Source organism: Tursiops truncatus, chromosome 2, assembly GCF_011762595.2.
Source record: "Tursiops truncatus isolate mTurTru1 chromosome 2, mTurTru1.mat.Y, whole genome shotgun sequence".
NCBI classification, from domain to species: domain Eukaryota; kingdom Metazoa; phylum Chordata; class Mammalia; order Artiodactyla; family Delphinidae; genus Tursiops; species Tursiops truncatus.
This window is the reverse complement of record NC_047035.1, coordinates 40,706,170-40,724,815: the sequence shown is the minus strand read 5'-3', so window position 1 is coordinate 40,724,815 and position 18,646 is coordinate 40,706,170. Positions and strand designations below refer to the sequence as shown.

Here is an 18,646-nt window from a genome sequence, read left to right as displayed (position 1 = left end):
TACTTGTACAATTTTGATTTTGTGAATTTTAATAATATGTATAATATTGCATAGCAGTACATGAATACAACTTTAAAATAATAAAAGTAAAATAAAATAACTAAAGGCAAATTTTAGCCTAATTTATTCCTCCTTGAAAAAAACACAAATTCTGTTTTAATATAGCGTGACTCATGCTGTGAGCTCTGTATTATAACACTACCAGTTTGCTACCTGATTCAAAAATCTGTACTCATCCTTGGGAAGACAGATATGTGTTAAGATATCAGAGTATGACTGTATAATGAGACTAGAAGTAAGGGGCTCTTATTAGGTGAGATTGTATGTATTCTTAGAACTAGTGTGTGTTCATTGGAGATATTTTGGAAAATCTACCTGGGATGATTGGGATAGGATACTTGGTCACTTTTAAAATATATATATTTTTTTTATTGAAGTATAGTTGATTTACAATGTTGTGCCAGTCTCTTGATCACTTTTTTTTTTTTTTTTTTGCGGTACGCGGGCCTCTCACTGTTGTGGCCTCTCCTGTTGCGGAGCACAGGCTCCGGACACGCAGGCTCAGCGGCCATGGCTCACAGGCCCAGCCGCTCTGCGGCATGTGGGATCTTCCCGGACTGGGGCACGAACTCGTGTCCCCTGCATCGGCAGGTGGACTCTCAACCACAGCGCCACCAGGGAAAACCCTCTTGATCACTTTTAAGATCCCTGATGCGCCACCAGGGAAGTCCCTCTTGATCCCTTTTAAGATCCCTGATGAGTATTCATGCAGGGACAGAATTTAATCCATCCTCATTCCCATTAAGTGCTAATACAATAAATTTGCCAAGGAATGAATATTGTTTATACTAGGATATTCAATGTCATCCACATGTTAAAGAACACAGTAAGAATATACTTATTAAATAAATAAAAATGAATACAAACTTGTATTACATTCCCTAATTTTAACCAAACATATATTTTGTGTTTCTCTTTGGCACATCTCCTAAGTAGCTCACACCTTAAAAAGCAAAGAAAACAAAACAAAAAACCCAAAACAACCCTTGTTTTTCTTTTTTTTTTTTTTTTTTTTTTTTTTTATGGTACGCGGGCCTCTCACTGTTGTGGCCTCTCCCGTTGCGGAGCACAGGCTCCGGACGCGCAGGCTCAGCGGCCATGGCTCACGGACCCAGCCGCTCCGTGGCATGTGGGATCCTCCCAGACCGGGGCACGAACCCGCATCCCCTGCATTGGCAGGCGGACTCTCAACCACTGCGCCACCAGGGAAGCCCCAACCCTTGTTTTTCTACGGCTAATTTTTATGGTTTCATTATAGCTAATGACTTTTCAACACAGGAATCCTCTTGAAGGTAATTATCCAGGCTCTGGATAAGATGTGTGTGGGGAAACTACACTTAACTGTTTTCAGAGGATCCAACAGCTCAGATTGCACTGTCTGGTCCTTGATACCCAGTAGGGAAGTGGAGCACATTAAGAAAGGAAAGGGTGACATTTGCTTTTCCTCCACTCATCCATCCTTCTCTCCCTAGTCCCCAAACCCACACACATGCACACATACACACACACAAACACACACTTGTCTGTTGTGCTTAGAAATAGGGAACACCTTGCTCAGTTTTATTGATCTGCAACTTATCATCCATGATGATAGCTTTGTTCTTTTGCATCTTTAAAAGGCTTCCTTAAAATACAAATTCCCAAGGGGTGGAGGGTTGGGCTCTTCATACCTTAAACTATTAACTACCCACACCAGGATTATCACTTAAGGAGCTTGGGAAGGTAGGACAATACCTAAGGGAAGGGCAGACCCATTAGGGAGCAAAGTAGATACAGGTGAAGAAGGTGGAAAAGTACAAAAGCAGCCCTGCCTCACCTAGCTCTACACCTCTAAATAGTCCTAGGGTGTCACAGGTTGTTGACTCAATATCAGTTATTTTATCTTACATTTATAGCCCTTGGCAGGTCACAGTGTACTTTCACTCTGCAATTGATTCGATTGTCTTAACCTGTGGGGTGGCCTGGGAGGGAGTACATTTTATTAACCCTTTTTCTCTTCTTATAACTACATGGATCTCAAATATAATGATATCCAACACACCCATTTCAATGGAAGAAAAGAGAGGTGAGTTGATATTTCCCAAATCTAAAGGCTAACTAGAATCCAGATTTCCTGATGCCTAAACTCTACATTCCATTAACTATTCCTTATAGACTCTTTAGACATCTGCTCAGTTTAAATACAATAATAGGAATATATCCATAGAGAGAATATTTTTAGAGAGCATATCTCTATATAAGTATAAATACCGCTATTTTGAAACATTGATCTAAAAAATCTTAGTGAGTACATTTTTGCTAATGCCCCCAATTGTCTGTCAAACTTTGTATCATCTGGAACCCAGCCTCTGTTTGGAAGTAAGTGGAAAAAACCTTGGAGCAGTAAGGAAAATAATCACCATGAAGACCATCTACCAATGCTAGGAGATTCACAGAACCACTCTCAGACCCTACCCCAAAATGCAGTGATTTATTTTTGTTCTCTAAATAGGGATAATAGTTTAACCAGTTGAGCCATAAAGTTCCCTAATCCAAGCAAGTGAAATGATTTAAAGGGATGGATGACTGTTCGGGTCACTATTCATTCAACAAATAATTTTTAAGTGCTTACTGTGCTCTGCTACACTAAAGGAGAAACAAAGATGAAAGTGTTGAGGCAAACACATAATTACAGTGATGTGATAAGTGCCACATGAAAGGAAGATATAAATTCCTGTCTGATCACAGAATCAGCCATGTACTATTCTGTTTATGAGGGTGAGACAGAGCTTCCTGGAGCAGGCTCACTTCCTAGTGAGTCTGGGAGATCTGGTAGGTAAGAAAGAACCTGGTGCCTGTAAGGAACAGATTCATGTGGCTGGAGACGTGACCAGACAGAGAGGTAAGGCCTGGGTCTTGGAGGCTTTGTATGTTAAGGAGTTTAAATGGTATTTCATAAGCAATGGAGAGCCATTGAAGATTTCAAACTAGAATGTGAGGCTGGGATAAGTCTTGAATTCTGAAATTCCTATCTGAATATAGTTGTAATGTAGCCTGGAATGAGGACCAGACACTGGATACCAAGCAGGCAGAGGCTGCAATAATTCAGTCGAGAAACGGTAATTACGTAAACTATAGCAGTAACCCTAGAAATGGAGGGGTAAGAACTAATTCAAGAGACAGTAAATGAGCAGACATGGATAGATGTAGTGATCTGGTGGAGGAGGTGGGAAGAAAGGGACAGAAGACACCAGAGTGAATCCCAGATTTTATATTTGGCCAATGGATGAATGAGGAACACACAGTGGAGAACAGGTTTACAGTGAAGATAATAGTTTAAATTTTCATATATAGAGTCATAGGTGACTAGGATATTCTGAAGATATTCATTAGGGAAGTGCATCACAGACCAGTAAAGCCCTACCTGTGATCTGGTCCCTGCCTGTCTCTCTGACTGGATCTCCTTTCACGTGACCCCTAGAGTGTATAACACTGTGATCCAGCCGCTGTGCTCCTCCCTCAGGGCCTTTGTATTTGCTGTTCCCTATGGCTGGAATGCTCTTTTCTAGGTCTTGCAGGCTGGCTCCCTTGAACCGTTCAAATCTCTCTTCTGAAATGTCACTTCTTCAGAGACCTTCCTTGACCAATCTAATCCCCACCTCTACCCATTCCCCATTCTCAATTCCATCACCCTGTTATTGTCTTTATAGCATTGACCATTATCTGAATGTATTTTATTTACTATCTACTGTATTGGAAATGGTGAGGTACAAAGGTAAATTTCCACATTTATTATTTTTAAGGCAAACTGGCAAGGTGGGATGGAATCATATAGCTAAAGGTCTTGAATCCCATTGAGGGGTTTTAATTTGCTAGTTTCCAAGGAGCTACAAAAATGTTTGAAGTAACACAACATTTTAATCAACTATACTACGATAAAATAAAATTAAAAAATTTTGTCGCTAAAATAAATGTTTGAAGTAGATCAGTAACCTTGTCAAATGTTTTAAAAATGTTTCATTAAGGGCTTCCCTGGTGGTGCAGTGGTTAAGAATCCGCCTGCCAATGCAGGGGACATGGGTTTGAGCTCTGGTCCGGGAAGATCCCACATGCCGCGGAGCAACTAAGCCCATGTGCCACAACTACTGAGCCTGTGCTCTAGCGCCTGTGAGCCACAACTACTGAGGCTGCATGCCACAACTACTGAAGCCTGCATGCCTAGAGCCCGTGCGGCTCTATAGAAGAGAAGCCACCGCAGTGAGAAGCCCGCGCACCGCAGTGAAGAGTAGCCTCCGCTTGCTGCAACTAGAGAGAGCCCGTGTGCAGCAACGAAGACCCAATGCAGCTAAAAACTTTGAAAAAGAATATATATATGTATAACTGAATCACTTTACTGTACACCTGAAACTAACATAGTTAATCAACTATACTCCAATATAAATAAAAATTTTAAAAATGTTTGGTTAAGATATTATAAAATATAATCACTCCATAATTTCTGACCCTATACAGTACCCACTTACTGAGACACTATTCACTTTAACTGGTTTAACTACATAGAAAATTTGTAAATAAATGAACTGAATGACAAGATTATAAAAAACACTACACATAATACCTGAAATTAATTTGATGACTTTAGTTTTGTAATAGAGTTGTACAGGTGGTCCCAGTCTATTTTTTTAATCTAGTTTCCTCTTCATTTCAGTGTGGGAGGCATGCAAAATCAGATGTCATGTAATTTTAACATGAGGACCAAACTGTGCTAAGGCTGACTCTTCTACACACTCAGTAATGCTGTTCTGTCCATAGTTTTAAGCCAAACCACTTGTGGACCCAGCTGTGGTATAACCAGACTTTGGATAATGGGAGTGCCTTAAAGATGGGGTGATACTGAGCTCTTTCAGTAAGGTTGGGAATGGAAAGGTCCTTGGACCTTTCAATTTAATTCCATTGAAAATGGTATCAGATTCAGATTTGGGGACACCTAAATGAATGACACATTTCTTTCCTTTAAGGGGGATGAAATCTAATCATTTAGCTCTGAGTATGCAGTACAATTAAGTGAGTTGGGTAATTTTGTATAAAGACCGACAGACTGTTTTCCCAAAATGACTCTTATATTTGCAAGCCTATGAAATGTTTGTGGATTTTTGTTTTTCTTCTCTTTACTCTTCTCTGCTTTCCCAGGGATAAATAACTTTTTCAACATAAGGTATGTATAAATATAAAGTTTATTTAGCATAGTGTTTAGAAAAATAAGTTCACATCATTTCAGAAAACAAATAAAACACTTAATTGTCCAGGCATAAACCCCTATTACAGTACAACATACACACTCTAGATCTCTTTGGTTGGGTAATTAAGCACAGAAATGTTCTGGGACATGCTCTGTGTGCCATCACCTAACAGTGCAGTATAGACTCTGTTACCCCACCCCATGATATACATTCTGTATAGATTTTCTCTTTGTGTAAGGCACAGTAAAACCATATTGAGTATATAACTGGTTGCCTCTAAACATACAGTACATGCAACAAAAGAATAAAAAATTTTTGAGAACCCTGAAAGCCAAAAGAGTCACATGCTATACAATTTTGAGTAATAAAATGTGTGGTGGTAATAAGAAATTAACATAAAATGTATCAGTTAGATACAAAATAACTGTTAGACTCTATTATCTAAGCTCTAAGAAGACTTTGAAACATCTTCTATAAAATGTAATTCTTTTCCCCACAGTTTTCCTGAATTATTTATATTTTTATGATGAGATGATCTGTCAAAAACATTTTAAAGAATGAAGAACTTCTGGTTATGTACTAATGCACACTTGTCTAACATGTAGTAGGGCAGGCTGCAATATCTACCCAATTATCCAGCTTTTAACATGCAAGACGCAAGGGCATATACAGGGAGATTTAAGGTCAGTGTGCAATTCAACTATGAATTTTATCTATGGCTATAACATCTACCTGCCTTTCGTAACACAAGAAAGGCACTGAAACGTGTATAATTCAGTCTTTTCTTTACTATGAATATACATGAGCTATAAAGCAGTACAACACAGGTGCTCTTGCTTGACTGAGGAACAAATGCACCTTCTCTTTAAACAACAGGCTGTCCTTTACTGGATGTAACTAAGAGCTATATATCAATTCTGACTGATAGAGTGCATAGATAGGCTCACACAGCCAGCAGCAGGGGTTGGGGTTTGCAGGGAGTTATTTATCCCTATTCTGATTCCTCTTTGGGGATCATTAGAGGGTCATTTGCAGCATCTTCAAGCATTGGTTTACGTAAGAGGGAAATTCTGACAAGGGTTCTGAGTCTGGCCCTTGGTACTGCAAAAAAACATTTGCAATTCTGTGCAAGGAGATCATGGGGTTTATCTTATTTCATTCCCATATATATGGGCTACATAACAACTGGCCCTTATTTTACTGAAAGAATAGAAAAGAACAAGTTCTTTATAATGTGCATTGATTCTTACCTGGTATATTGTATAGCTACCTGGAGTAACTGTAGGGGTATAATTACATCATGTTGGAGTATGAATAGGTTTCCTAGGTAAGTCTTAAGTTTTGTGCTATCTTTCTCTTTCTTAAGGAAGAAAAGAGGAAGAACTGTGAATAAAAGAGTCTTATATTTTTGGAAGACACAAAACTTTTCCTGTTATATATATGTATATATAACATATATAACTTTTTAAACCTTCCCATCTTTCTTATTGGATGGGTATTTTAAAATAATTAACAAACTCTTGATATTTGCAGCAATCAAGTGGAAAACATCATTTTCATGTAAACTGCACTATAGACCCATGTAATTAATCTCAGTAACATGATGAGCACACACCCAAAGAAACAAACAAGCTGTATAAGTAGTGGTGGAGTGGAAGGAACTCTAAAAGACCTGATGTTGTAAAACAAAACAAAACAAAAAAACACGTAATTTCAGCAGTTTAGGAACATTCGCTAATTCCATAAAAAAATGGGACCTAAGTTCTTTATCAAAATGAGGGAGAAAAAAAATGATGGGGGAGGAATTCTTCAAAGGGCTCTTCACCTATGCCTGCAAGTTCCATTTGCAATAACAACAAAAGTTAAATCCTCTATGGCCCTTATTCAACATGCTAGGCTGATGGGCATGTAGACATTTACAGTGGACCCTTTGTTCCAATCTTAAAGAAAGCAATATGTGGTGACATCTTCATGTTCAACAACTTTCTGTCATCTCTGAAGAGATCATTTTCTCACTTTTCTTGCTTTTCAGAGGCCAGAGACTTTACTCACTACATAAATGTATTTGTATTATTACATCTTCTGTTCAGAGTCCTGATAAAAACTGTAACCACATCTCACAACATTATCAAACAAGCTTCTTACAGAAACCCCGAAAGATTTACTTTTAAAGAAGAGGTGATAATATAGTGCAAACAACAGTCATATGTCATAATGTAACAACTGAGTTAAAACATTTAGAACTAAGTTTCAACAGGACATAATTCAGCTCAATAGAAGTTACATATTCTTTCTTTCCTTTAAAATGGTTGTTTTAATAGCCTCCAGAATTGGTTTTACATGGTGGTCTATAACTGTTACTTCTTTGTAATGAAAAGTATCAACAATAATTAATTGTTCAACCACTTGCATCATAAACATTAACTCTAATAATATAAGTGAAACTTAAGTTCTTCAGATTTAGAGCAATTCTGTGAAATTAACCCTGTTGGATAGTAGAAAGGAGTCATCAGTGCTTCTGTTGAAACTTCTGTACCTTAGTAAGAATAATAAAAAGGCCACAAGGTAAAAAGGCACATAGAATTCTGTAGAAAATATATTTAAATGAATCAGAGAGTTGCTAAATAAAGAACAAGGATGTGAAAAAAAGTACCAAAATTCCAATACTGGGAGTTAGATTTCTTGTTTCAGTGTTATTAATATTGACCTTAATAGACTCCTGATAAAAATCATTACTTTTAAAATCCTACAAAAAGTAAAACTTTGTTGGAAATAACTGTTCACTTCCTGTTCAAACAATAAAAATAAATTAAACAGTACGAAAACATTTTTCTTTTCAGTTCATAGTGTCTGAAGTATAAGAGAAACATATACAGCATAAATAAAATTCACTGTAATTACCCAAATTCTTGCTTATAGGACTAATATATTTACACTCATACTGAAGTTTGTTTCAGAGTTTTTAGTGGAGTTGCAAACTTTCTCAGCCACAGTGAACTATTACCAATCACATTTGGAAACGTATAGAGACAAGCCAAGACTTTCACAAAAATGCTGAAAAACAGAAATGCACATATTCAAAAATATACCCTTAGAATAGTGTAGAGTACCTTTTATGCTTCTTAACCTTACCAATGCCCGTGGAGTAAAAGTAAACAAAAAGAATTCTTTTGTTTCTAACGCTCTGTAGTGATATTTAATTTCTACCTTAAGTGTATACATTTTTAATTTAGAAAACTATTTATCAAGTTCCATTTGATCTTAGAATTATGTTAAGTCAACCAAATGATACACTTTGACTTCTTGATATATTTCATCTTGTTCCTCTGTCTCCATCTGTCTAAAAGAGAACACATGTGAACAAAAAGGCTGCAGTAATGCAGTTCTACTCCTGCATATTTAACTGTGATCTTCATTCAGATCAATCCAAAGTCTCTTGAATGCATTTACTTGCAAAACTAATGTTTCCCTTCAAATGGGAAAATCCTTTATGTCCTCAGGTCTTCATGAAAAGATTTGCCTGCTGATGCCAGAAAAAAAAAAAAAGAAATTAAGTTTACAAGTCTTGCATCTCTTCATCCAATTGGACAGTCTGGAGCTTGGCAAGCTCTTTTTTGTCTGTTTCCAGGTCTTCACAGACAGTCTCAACCATGCCCTCTAGGACATACTTGGATTTGGAGTCCAGCATCATTAAGTTGCTTGTTGCTTTGCTCTCAGAATTTGTTAAGAAATTCTCTTTTATGTTAGCTACTGATTGCATAACCAGATGATGTTCTCTGACAAAATCCTGGTGTACTGTAGGGGAGGGGTGACTCACCTGGGCTTCAGCTGTGGGAACTATTTCCCCAAGGGCAGCCTGGGTCATGGGTACTGATAATAGATCTTGACCAGTAATAAGGGAGCAGTTCTGAAGAGTTGCATAGTTAGTGTTGCTGACAGATGTCACAGTAGATTTGCTTGCCACAGGTGCAGACATTGGCTGGCTATCAGCAATGTCAGGGTTTAGCTCAGTGGGGTTTAGTATGGTAGGGGGAGTCAGGGAAAAATTGTGAGTTGGGGATACATTAACTAAGGAGGAGGACAGTGGGTGGAGGCCACTTCCCGAGATACTTTCAGAAGACAGGTTTGCATTTACTTGTGCATTCTGATTGACAGGCATCAACTGAGAAAACACCAGGCTCCTCTCCACACCCTCCTGTTTAACAGATCCTATAGTCTGGCCTGAATTAGGAACAGTGTATACCACTGCACTGGGAGCAAGAGAGCTCAAGAAAACCTTTCCTTGCTGGACTGTAGCAGACTCACTTGTAAATGTGCTCCCATCTGAAGTGCTTGAATTTACTGAAATATTACCTAAAAAAAAAAAAAATGAAGTACAGATTATCATTGATGGGGCTGATAAGGAAAGAAAAAAGTTATTTTTTACACACATGATTTTTCTCAGGTTCCGTAGAATCACCTTGGGCACTTAAAACTACAGATTTCAAGACTCCACTCCTGAGAATCTATCTATCTGACTCAGTAAATCCCAGAACAGGTGTATTTTTAACTCCTTGAGTAATTCTGGTGATGAAGCGGGAGCAAGAACTACTGGCTTAGAAATCAAATGTGAAAAAAAAAAATGTTGTTTCCAAGTTCTAATTTCAGTGAAGTTTCTGGTTCAGTATTACTGAGACTTGATATCTCTCAATTAGTTGATAGTTATTGCTCGCTCTGCCAGTTAGAACTAGAAAACAAAAATGTGAAAGAGAATGCCTTTGTTCAGGGCAAGCTCAGTAACTGACATAAAATATAAACGGAAATGCAGAAAATACCACATAAATGAGTTACCCTGGGGCTTACAGTTAACCATATAAACCTGTACAGACAAGTTGCAAAGTTTCACCAAACTAACCATAAACTCAAGTCAACAAAACATTCAATAGTTTTTTTTTTTTTCCTTTTGTTGTGCTAGTTCTGAATTTTCAGTGTTGTAGTTACAGGAAGAATTAATGATAATAATGAAATGTGCTTTTTAAAACACAGATTAACATAAAGAGCTAGAGCTAATGCTTCTGTAAAAGGTTTGTATCTTTTGAGACTCTCATTATAATGTTCTACAGAGACCAGAAGTAGTAAAAGAAATATAAGTAGAAAGCTGAGTTGTTCAAATCAGCTAACTCAGAAAATGCAGACAAATTAGACCCCCTCCCCCCCAACTCACACCATCAAATAAAACCCTTTTCTTTCTGAGTCTTTTCCTAGGCACAGTGAAATAATGGCAATTATCTTGCCATTAAAGGAAAGGTGGACATGGGGGAGTTTTGTGACAGAATAATTCAAGCAGGATGTTTACCCTGATCTTGGATTAGATGTTCAGTAAAATCTTCATTATTTTGAGAAAACAGCCTAATGTTAAAGGTAATTCACCTAAAACATTTCCCTCCTTGAATTAATAGAATAACTGTGATTACGCTGCCACCTCTATTGATAAATGTATGTCACAGGGCTGTTTATATGTCTTCCAAACATTCTTTTTTTTTTTTTTGCGGTACGCTGGCCTCTCACTGCTGTGGCCTCTCCCATTTTGGAGCACAGGCTCCGGACGTGCAGGCTCAGCGGCCATGGCTCACGGGCCCAGCCGCTCCGCGGCACGTGGGATCTTCCCGGACCGGGGAACGAACCCGTGTCCCCTGCATCGGCAGGCGGACTCTCAACCACTGCGCTACCAGGGAAGCCCTCCAACATTTTTAAGCACCTTAAATGCAAAGGAATGGCTTTAAACAAACAAAAAATGAAAACACTTTATTTGAACTTAAGAAAAACATTTCTACATATGTTTGAGCTCTTCTCTAACGTAAATCTTTGTTCCAGGTCAAACGAACTAAAAAGGCTTTAAAATTCTTGTTGACTACTAAACTGTAGCAAAAGACATCTGAAATAGATGGTTACTTTGTTGTGTGTATGCGTTTGTGAAATTGTTTGCCAGTGTATTTGTGAACAAAATGATTCATTATTTTTTGATAGGGCTATATATAACATAATAGGTGCGACATTTTCCCAAACTGCTACGGAATATAAATAAAATAATATTTCTAAATGTGTAGATATTATAAAATACATAGATGAAGGGGGAAAAGCAGATGTGATCTAAAACTTGATATTTAAGTATAGCTGCAATTGAATTATAAATTGAACAATCATTTCAAAATCAGTTAAAAAAAAACCCAGTTGAGAAATGATATAGGTACAAAGTATAATTTTATAATGATGCTTAAAAAAACCCTTTATTTACTCAGATTATAAAGTGAGCAAAAGAAATAGAGATTCTGCTTTTCTATATAAATTTCGTCTATAGAAAGATAATCTACCTTGTCTAGCCATTTTTAAGAAAGGCTTGGTATCTGTTTTGAGAAAGGCTGAATCCCCAAATGCTTTACTGAGAACTGCAATACACAGTTACTCTAAGGGAACGTTGTTTCCTGGGCCATCTGGTTAAACTTATGTCTTCAACTCACCCAGACAAGTCTAAGGATTGACAGCTCTGTCATTTGATCTTAGCTACTTAAACTGAAAATGCTGTTCTTATTCATACTAAATGTCCCATTTTAAGAATTAGCTATTAGTTTGTAATAATTTTCTATGGTAGCACTTTTTTAGTTTATGTGTGAGAAGTACTCCTGCTTTTCTTCTCCCCCAATGTACATACCATGCTTTTTGCTCAAATTTGTTGTCTTTAAAATGTTACCTACTATTTGGAAATTTCCTAAAGAGAGAAAAAGGGTTAGATCCACATTAAAGTATTGTAAACTAAGCACTTTGGCTCTCCCTGTGGTTTTCCTATTTTTGCCCTGTGTTGGATAGTGACTAAGCTTAATCCTTTCCATAGCCTGGAACAATGAAGAAATAAATAGCATGCTGCAGGACTGTCGTGTGTTACTATACTACCATTTTACCTAAAGAGAAACAAATGAACAGAATGGAATTTACTGCACAACAATTCTTCCATTAATGCCTCAAACAAACTGAAGTAGACCATAGTTGTGGAAACAAGAGTTGTGTATAAATTGAGGTGTTTTTTTTGGATAAAACCATTTTACAGGAAGCTGATCTTTAAGGCAAACAGTCACTTATTTTGTTTGGGTAAAAATTTGGACTTTCAGATTTGCTTCCAGGAAGGCAAATATGCACTAACATCTCCCACTCCTGAATTTTAGCAGCTCTGCAACCTCCACTGCCATTCTAACCATTCCTGTTTCTACAGAGAAACAATGACACAGAGCCATCCAGATTTGCTTAAAGTCATTGAAGAACTGGCATATCAGCCTCAGGTTTCCCAAATTTCAGATCAGTGCTTCCTTTAGCAGATGCCTGAGTAAAGCCACCAACATATAAAATAAGGCTTACAGTTACCTCCATAAATAAACCCACACATTTAGGGGGCAAGTATACATGCATAGCAACAGACAATCACATACTCCTCGGTTCTCCCTTTAGGTCTGTTAGTCTTACTTATAGGAGGAACATGAATCAAACGCAAATGATCCAGTCTCTTTAGCTCGCTCTTCTAAAACTCCTTTTGGTCAAATAAAAAATGCTTAGGTGAAGTCTACACATTCCTACCAACTGCTTGACTTATTTTGTGTTCTAGCAATATTATTAATTTTTAATCTTAAAATGTCAAGCAGTGGGTTATTTTGTAAGCACCGATTGACTTAGCATATTTCTATAATTGTAGAACTGGCAGGACACACTACGAACTGTATTTTTCCATTCAGTTGTTGGGAAAATAAAAACCCACCCCCATGATGCCAGGGAACCAAGCAAGCTGGATATTACATGGATGTTGTGAAGAAAGAGGAACAAATCAAGGCTATTCTGCAGCTGTGGCAGCCAGTAAGGTACCTGAACAGTAACAGCAATCTATAGCTCTCACCAAACGCGTCATTTACAGCAGCTGGCTAAAACATTCACTGGTGCATTACGGTACCAAACCAGACTTTTACCTTGTGAAGCTGCCACTGAAACAGGAGGCAGCTGCAGTGGAGAGAATCCAATGCTCCCATTAAGGAACTGACTGCTTGCTCCGGAATTGGGGATCTGGACGATGCCATACTGGTTAATTTGCACTGGTGTGGTAAAAGTCACTACAGAACCTCCATCCTGGGAAGCCACTGTTTGAATACCTTCTCTTTTCACCTCAGTGCTGGGTATCAGCCCTGGGAACGACACAGGAGCACTGGGGCTATAGGAGGTGGTGGCTGCTGAGTTAGTTGAAGAACTCTGGAGAACTTTGAATTCCTTCACATCCTGGGAGGTAGACCCCAGTATGTCACTCATGGATATACCATTGCTCACAATGTTTGATGCCATTTTTGGTGGGTTCAGTGACACTGTCTGTGTATTTCCCACACTTAATCCATTAAGGATAACTCCATTGGGTCCCTGAATGAAAGAATTACCATTAAGGAAGACAGGTGAAGTACTGGCAGGTACCAAACTTCCATTCAACAAAACTCCAGAAGAGCTTAATGATATTTTAGCATTTCCAATTTGTTGCATATATACTGGCTCCATGTGACTGGAAAGGCTGAGGTTGGTGACACCATCGGATGAACTGGAGAGTGGATGAGGAGACAAATCTTCATGACCCTTGCTGGATTCATCTTCAGTGCTAGGATTGCCATCCGACTCACTGTACAGAGGAGGAAATCAAGACATTCAGAAAGTCATGGGAATGGCAATCTATATAGTGCCAACTGTTTGGAAAACCAGCCTCTAATCCCATTAAAGGTAGTGTTTAAGGAAAGCACAGCAGTTAAGTCTTCTAGTCTTGTTTTAGCTCTGAGGCCTTTCAGCAGATTCTGACCAGGGCATCTGAGAAGAGGAAATCTCATGTCTCAATAACCTTTACTAATAATAAGTTCAGAGAAAGTCCAGAGGTCTAAAAGATATAAATTCAGCTAATAGGATTTACAGAATTGTCTATATGTTTTTATAGCACTGAAGTTATTTATTACTGTTAAATATGCTGCTATCTATACCACAGAAAAAAAACCTCATTAAAGGGGTGGTCAGTCATTTCTGTTTAGGAGCTCTTTCCCTTCCCCTCAAACCAATTCAGATTAGTGTGATTTTGGAGGTAAATGAAACTGTCAAAGGAGCAGGAGGTGGGAAGTACTCAGTTTTGTCTGCCAGTTAGTTAACAAGAGATCATTTTCTCACCTGCTCCCAAACTTCTACTCCACCAGACTGACAACTGTCTCATTCAACAAAGTGGCTGTCTTGTTGTAGGAAAGGCACTTTCAACCCAAGAACTGTTATGTGCAGTCGCCTTTGAATCCAAAGAAAGCCATAGGGGCCTATTTAACAAACACCATCCAGTGCCCTGGGGAGGTGGGAGGGAAAGGGTGTGGGTCACTCAGTGGCCTTGTACCTTTCAGACCCCTTCCCCAGCACCCTCAGTCCTTCTGTTCTGTTCCAAACAAGACTGTGTTCCTCAGTTCTCCGATTTGGGGGTAAATACCAAATCTGGGGAGGGGTAGTGGTGGGTGTTTCCCATTTGGTCGGAGGCTGGGCCGGGGGAGAAAGGATGGTAGGACAGAGGCAGTTTGGAGCGCGGCGGGACTTGGCCCGGCAGAAGATTCGACATCTCTGCAGTGCCCCGAGGTCGGTTCGCTTTCATGCCGAGGGGAGGGGATTACCCCGGACTGCGGGGCCAGGAGCGCAGAAGGCGCTTTGATTTACGAGCTGAGGCTGAGCCGCCGTCGCCGTCTGCGAGGGTGACTCACCGGGGATGCGGGTGGGAGGTAGATCCGGAAAGGGGCCTCAACCAGGCAACTGGGCTGGGAGCGGGTGTGTGTGTTGGTGGGGCGAAGCAGGCTGAGTGTGGCTGAGGAGACGCGGGGAACGCGCCCGGCCAGGGAGTGGAGGCTCCAGGGCAGCTGGCCGGCGCGCCGCGCCCGCTCCCCACCCCCCTACCCCCTGCCCATCGGATTCCGTCGCCGACAGGATCCGCTGCCTCAAGTAGGCACGGGGACAGTTGGCGTGGAGTTACCAAGGCGCCTCCTCTGGGTCGCCCCCGCAAGTCCGCGGAGGGGTGCACACAGGTCGCAGTGCGCGTTTTGTTTTGGTTACCGCGAGGCCGGGTTCGGGCACGGAGCCTCCCTCCTGCCTTGGGCGAGAAACGGGCAGGAGCGGCCCGCGGCGGGCTCTGGAACGCGTCGGGTGATCACCTTCTCCCCGCCGGGCCGGGCTCCCCGGCTCCCAGATTCCTCCCCTGAGCAGAACCTTCGAGCTGCTTTTGGATTCTTTCTCTCCTTTCCCCGCGGGGCTGGCGACACCATCCCTTTCGGCGACCTTCTCTTTACTTTGTCCAACAATACACACAGACCAGGTGTCTGACTCAGGAGGACGTACAAAAGAGGAGGAAAACCCGGTATTTTCTACCGGTTGGGAAAAAATACCTGGCAGTCAAAAAGTTCAAACCCGCCAGGGTGGGCGCTCAAAGAGGTGCGGAGTGGATAGCGCCCCCAGTCCTTCCCTGCTGTCCGCCTGGTGCCAGCCTGCCCCCAGCCCCAATCACCACACCGAGAGGGAGCCCCGCAGGGTTCGGGGGCCGGGGAAGCCGCCCTCTAGCCCCACCACCCCGGCGGCGCTGAAATTCGATCCGAAGGAGTTCGGAATCAGGTTTCAAAACACCGCAGAGCCGAGCCGCACCAACACCCCACAGTTGCCGCGGCCGCGAAGGGAACCACAGCGGGCAGGGTGAATGATTAACTCTGTCATATAAAACCTCGACGTCCCCAGACCCCCTTCTGCGCTTCCAGACCCCACCAACTTTCTTCTCCCTCCGGAGCGGCCACGGCCACCTCCAGCGCCTGCCTGGGGCAGCCGAACCCTGGGGGTCCGGGAGCGCGTGCGCGCGCCGGGCCGGCGTGACCCCATGGAGGTGCAGACCCCGGCGGGCGCTGGCAACCTCCGTGGGCATCGGGCGGCAGCGAGAACTGCCTTTCCGGCGTCTACACACGATCCTTCGCCCAGCCAGAACCGGGGAGAGAGTGGCAACTTCAAAGCCAGAGGGATGGGGGTGGGAAACCGGGCAGCAGTGACCAGCCGAGGTGGGGGCGGGGACTGAGACCTAGGCGGGCGACCAGAAACTTCTGGGGGGAGGTGGGGGGAGGGTAAGGAGCAAGGTTCCCCCGCCCCTCGCCGCCGCCACCCCCCCTCCCCCAGCCGGGGAGAGAGGTGGGGGGCGGGGAGAGGTGGGCAGCCGGACCAGGCTGGTGGGGAAGGTAAGCGCCATGTTTGCAAGCACTTGGAGGAAAAGAAAGCTGGGAAGGGGGTTGGGGAGAGGAAGGGGGAGGAGGAGGAAAGTTGGCGCTCACCTTTTGGACTGGGTCTCAGAGGGGTTCCGATCGCGCTGCCGGCGGTTCTTGAACCAGTTGCTGACCTGGGTGAGGGAGAGGCCGGTGATCTTGGCCAGGTGCCGCTTCTCGGCGGGCGAAGGGTAGCGATTCTGCTTGTAGAGCTCCTTGAGCGCGTTGCGCGACTTCTCCTTGAAACAATACACCGTCTCCTCGCCGTCCCAGATGGTGCGGGGCAGGGGAAATTTCCTGCGCAGCCGGTACTTGTCCACGGCGCCCAGCGGCCGGCCGCGGGCTCGCTCGGCCTCGGTGTAGCGCGCCTTGTACCAGAGCTGCTGCAGCAGCGGGTGGTTGGCCGACTCGAAGCTGTGGCTCTCGAGGATGCTGTAGAGCTCAGGGTAGATGCCCTGGTGGAAGGCCACCAGCGCCCGCGCCTTCAGCAGGCTCTCGTTGCCACGTAGCAGGTCGCTCTGGGGCAGGGACCACAGGAACCGGGCCAGGCGGTCCAGGTTGCCCCCCTGCTGCAGCGCCTCGCACACGCAGGCGACATGGTCGGGCGAGAAGGCCAGTGGGGTCTGCGCGGCGGCGGCGGCCGCGGCGGCCGCGGCGTGGTGGTGCCTGCCCAGAAGTTCCGAGTGGAGTTGTACCTGATCCGCCGCCGCTCCGGCCGCCGCCGCTGCAGCCACTGCCCCTTCCTCTCCGCTCACCCTGGCGGCGGTGGCCGCGGCGTCCCCCGGCTCCAGGGGGAAAGGGGCTAGAGCCGGGGGGCTCAGCCCCGCCGCCGCGCCCCCCGCCACTTCTCGGGGCGCCTCCTGCCCTTCCGAGGCGCTTTCCATCCCATTCTCCTGCTTGATGTCCGCCGCACTTGCAATCTGCCCGGTGGGGGAGGAAGAGGACATTTTTTTGTTGTTTATTTTCCTCCCTCCCTCACTCCCTCGCACTCTTTTCCTCTTTCTTTTCCCCTCTCTTACTCCTCCTTCTTCGTGTCCCTCCCCCCTCCCCCCCTCCGGAAAGCCCACTCCCTCCCTCCCGGTTTCGGCTGGATCTGGCCGATCAGGTTTCCCCCCGGCCACGCAGTCACCATTAAGATAGCTGCTAGAGCAAAGTAGTGTAAAAGGATAGCTGCTTTCTGCCGTTCCCCCAACGTGACTCCTCCGGTTGCTGCATACTATATGGCACTGGCGGCCCGGCCGGCCCGGCCGCGCCACCTCATTGGCTATTTCACATTCAGAGGGAGGAGGAGACACCGTTTCTATCCCTGTCGATCACCCGCCTCCCACTCCACCCCTTGCCGTTCCCTCTTCCCCTGACCCCCAGGCACCTATACCTGAAGGGAAACACCGACATTCTTTTCAGGCCCTGCTCCTGGGCGGGAACATGCCTAATGTGGCCTGAAAACTGGACAACAGACTCTTTCAAGGAGAGTCCCTACGATTCCAGTGGGAACATTAATTATGTGGCCTTAAGGTCCGGATGCGAAACTCTTAACAAAGAGACCACCCTCAGCATCTAGATGACAAAATTTCAGAGGACAATTCAGAAGCTTCCCTGGTGTCTCTCTACTGCCCTTCACCCCCCTTTCAGATGTCTTCATTAAGGATTTTTATTCAAAAGGGTCAAGAATAAAATGGCACTAGGGAATGCTCTAAGGGGGAAGCACTCACAGTAAATTAAAATTCCAAAGGCGGGGGGAATGCTTGAAAACGGTATAAATAGCCCACTGAGAACACAAAAACAAGAAGCCTTCAAAAAAAATGTGTTTAACCTTAAGTCACGTGGCGGGCTGGCAACCCAACTGAGTTGAACGTGTTACAACTGAACGTATAGAATGTTTTACCATATGTTTATCCTGGGTCGGTAGGGTAGAAGAGAGCTAACTTTTAGATTATAATAACAGCATGGAGATTTAAGCCTCTATATGAACATTTTTAATATAAGTGTATGGACAGTGTTTTGGAGATGATATTCCTGGTAGAAACCTCCTCTGTGTGCAGGTGTCTTGGAGGAGGTCATTGCGGGATC

At 43.1% G+C, this 18,646-nt stretch overlaps 1 protein-coding gene across 2 annotated transcripts; it reads right to left on the bottom strand.

Moving 5' to 3' along the window:
• Nucleotides 1-5,255: 5,255 nt before the first annotated feature.
• SIX4 (SIX homeobox 4) lies at nucleotides 5,256-17,792 on the bottom strand. 2 transcript variants are annotated; one of them, XM_073800417.1, is made up of 4 exons: nucleotides 17,706-17,792; nucleotides 16,646-17,496; nucleotides 13,265-13,953; nucleotides 5,256-9,632 (listed from the first exon to the last, which is right to left on the bottom strand). In XM_073800417.1, the coding sequence occupies exons 1-4, from the start codon at nucleotides 17,706-17,708 to the stop codon at nucleotides 8,836-8,838; spliced, it is 2,340 nt and encodes a 779-aa protein (XP_073656518.1). In that variant the 5' UTR covers nucleotides 17,709-17,792; the 3' UTR covers nucleotides 5,256-8,835. The 2 variants fall into 2 exon arrangements, with proteins under 2 accessions (XP_073656518.1, XP_033706975.1); XM_033851084.2 differs by lacking the exon at nucleotides 17,706-17,792 and having other exon boundaries at nucleotides 16,646-17,591.
• Between the last annotated feature and the right edge of the window lie 854 nt (nucleotides 17,793-18,646).

Excerpts from the sequence above, each read along its gene's own strand:
- SIX4 (XM_033851084.2), bottom strand. The coding sequence starts at position 17,523 with ATGTCCTCTTCCTCCCCCACCGGGCAGATTGCAAGTGCGGCGGACATC. Across the intron at positions 13,954-16,645 it reads TCTGAGACCCAGTCCAAAAG|TGAGTCGGATGGCAATCCTA; the intron begins GTGAGCGCCAAC and ends TCCTCTGTACAG. Across the intron at positions 9,633-13,264 it reads TTCAGTGGCAGCTTCACAAG|GTAATATTTCAGTAAATTCA; the intron begins GTAAAAGTCTGG and ends TTTTTTTTTTAG.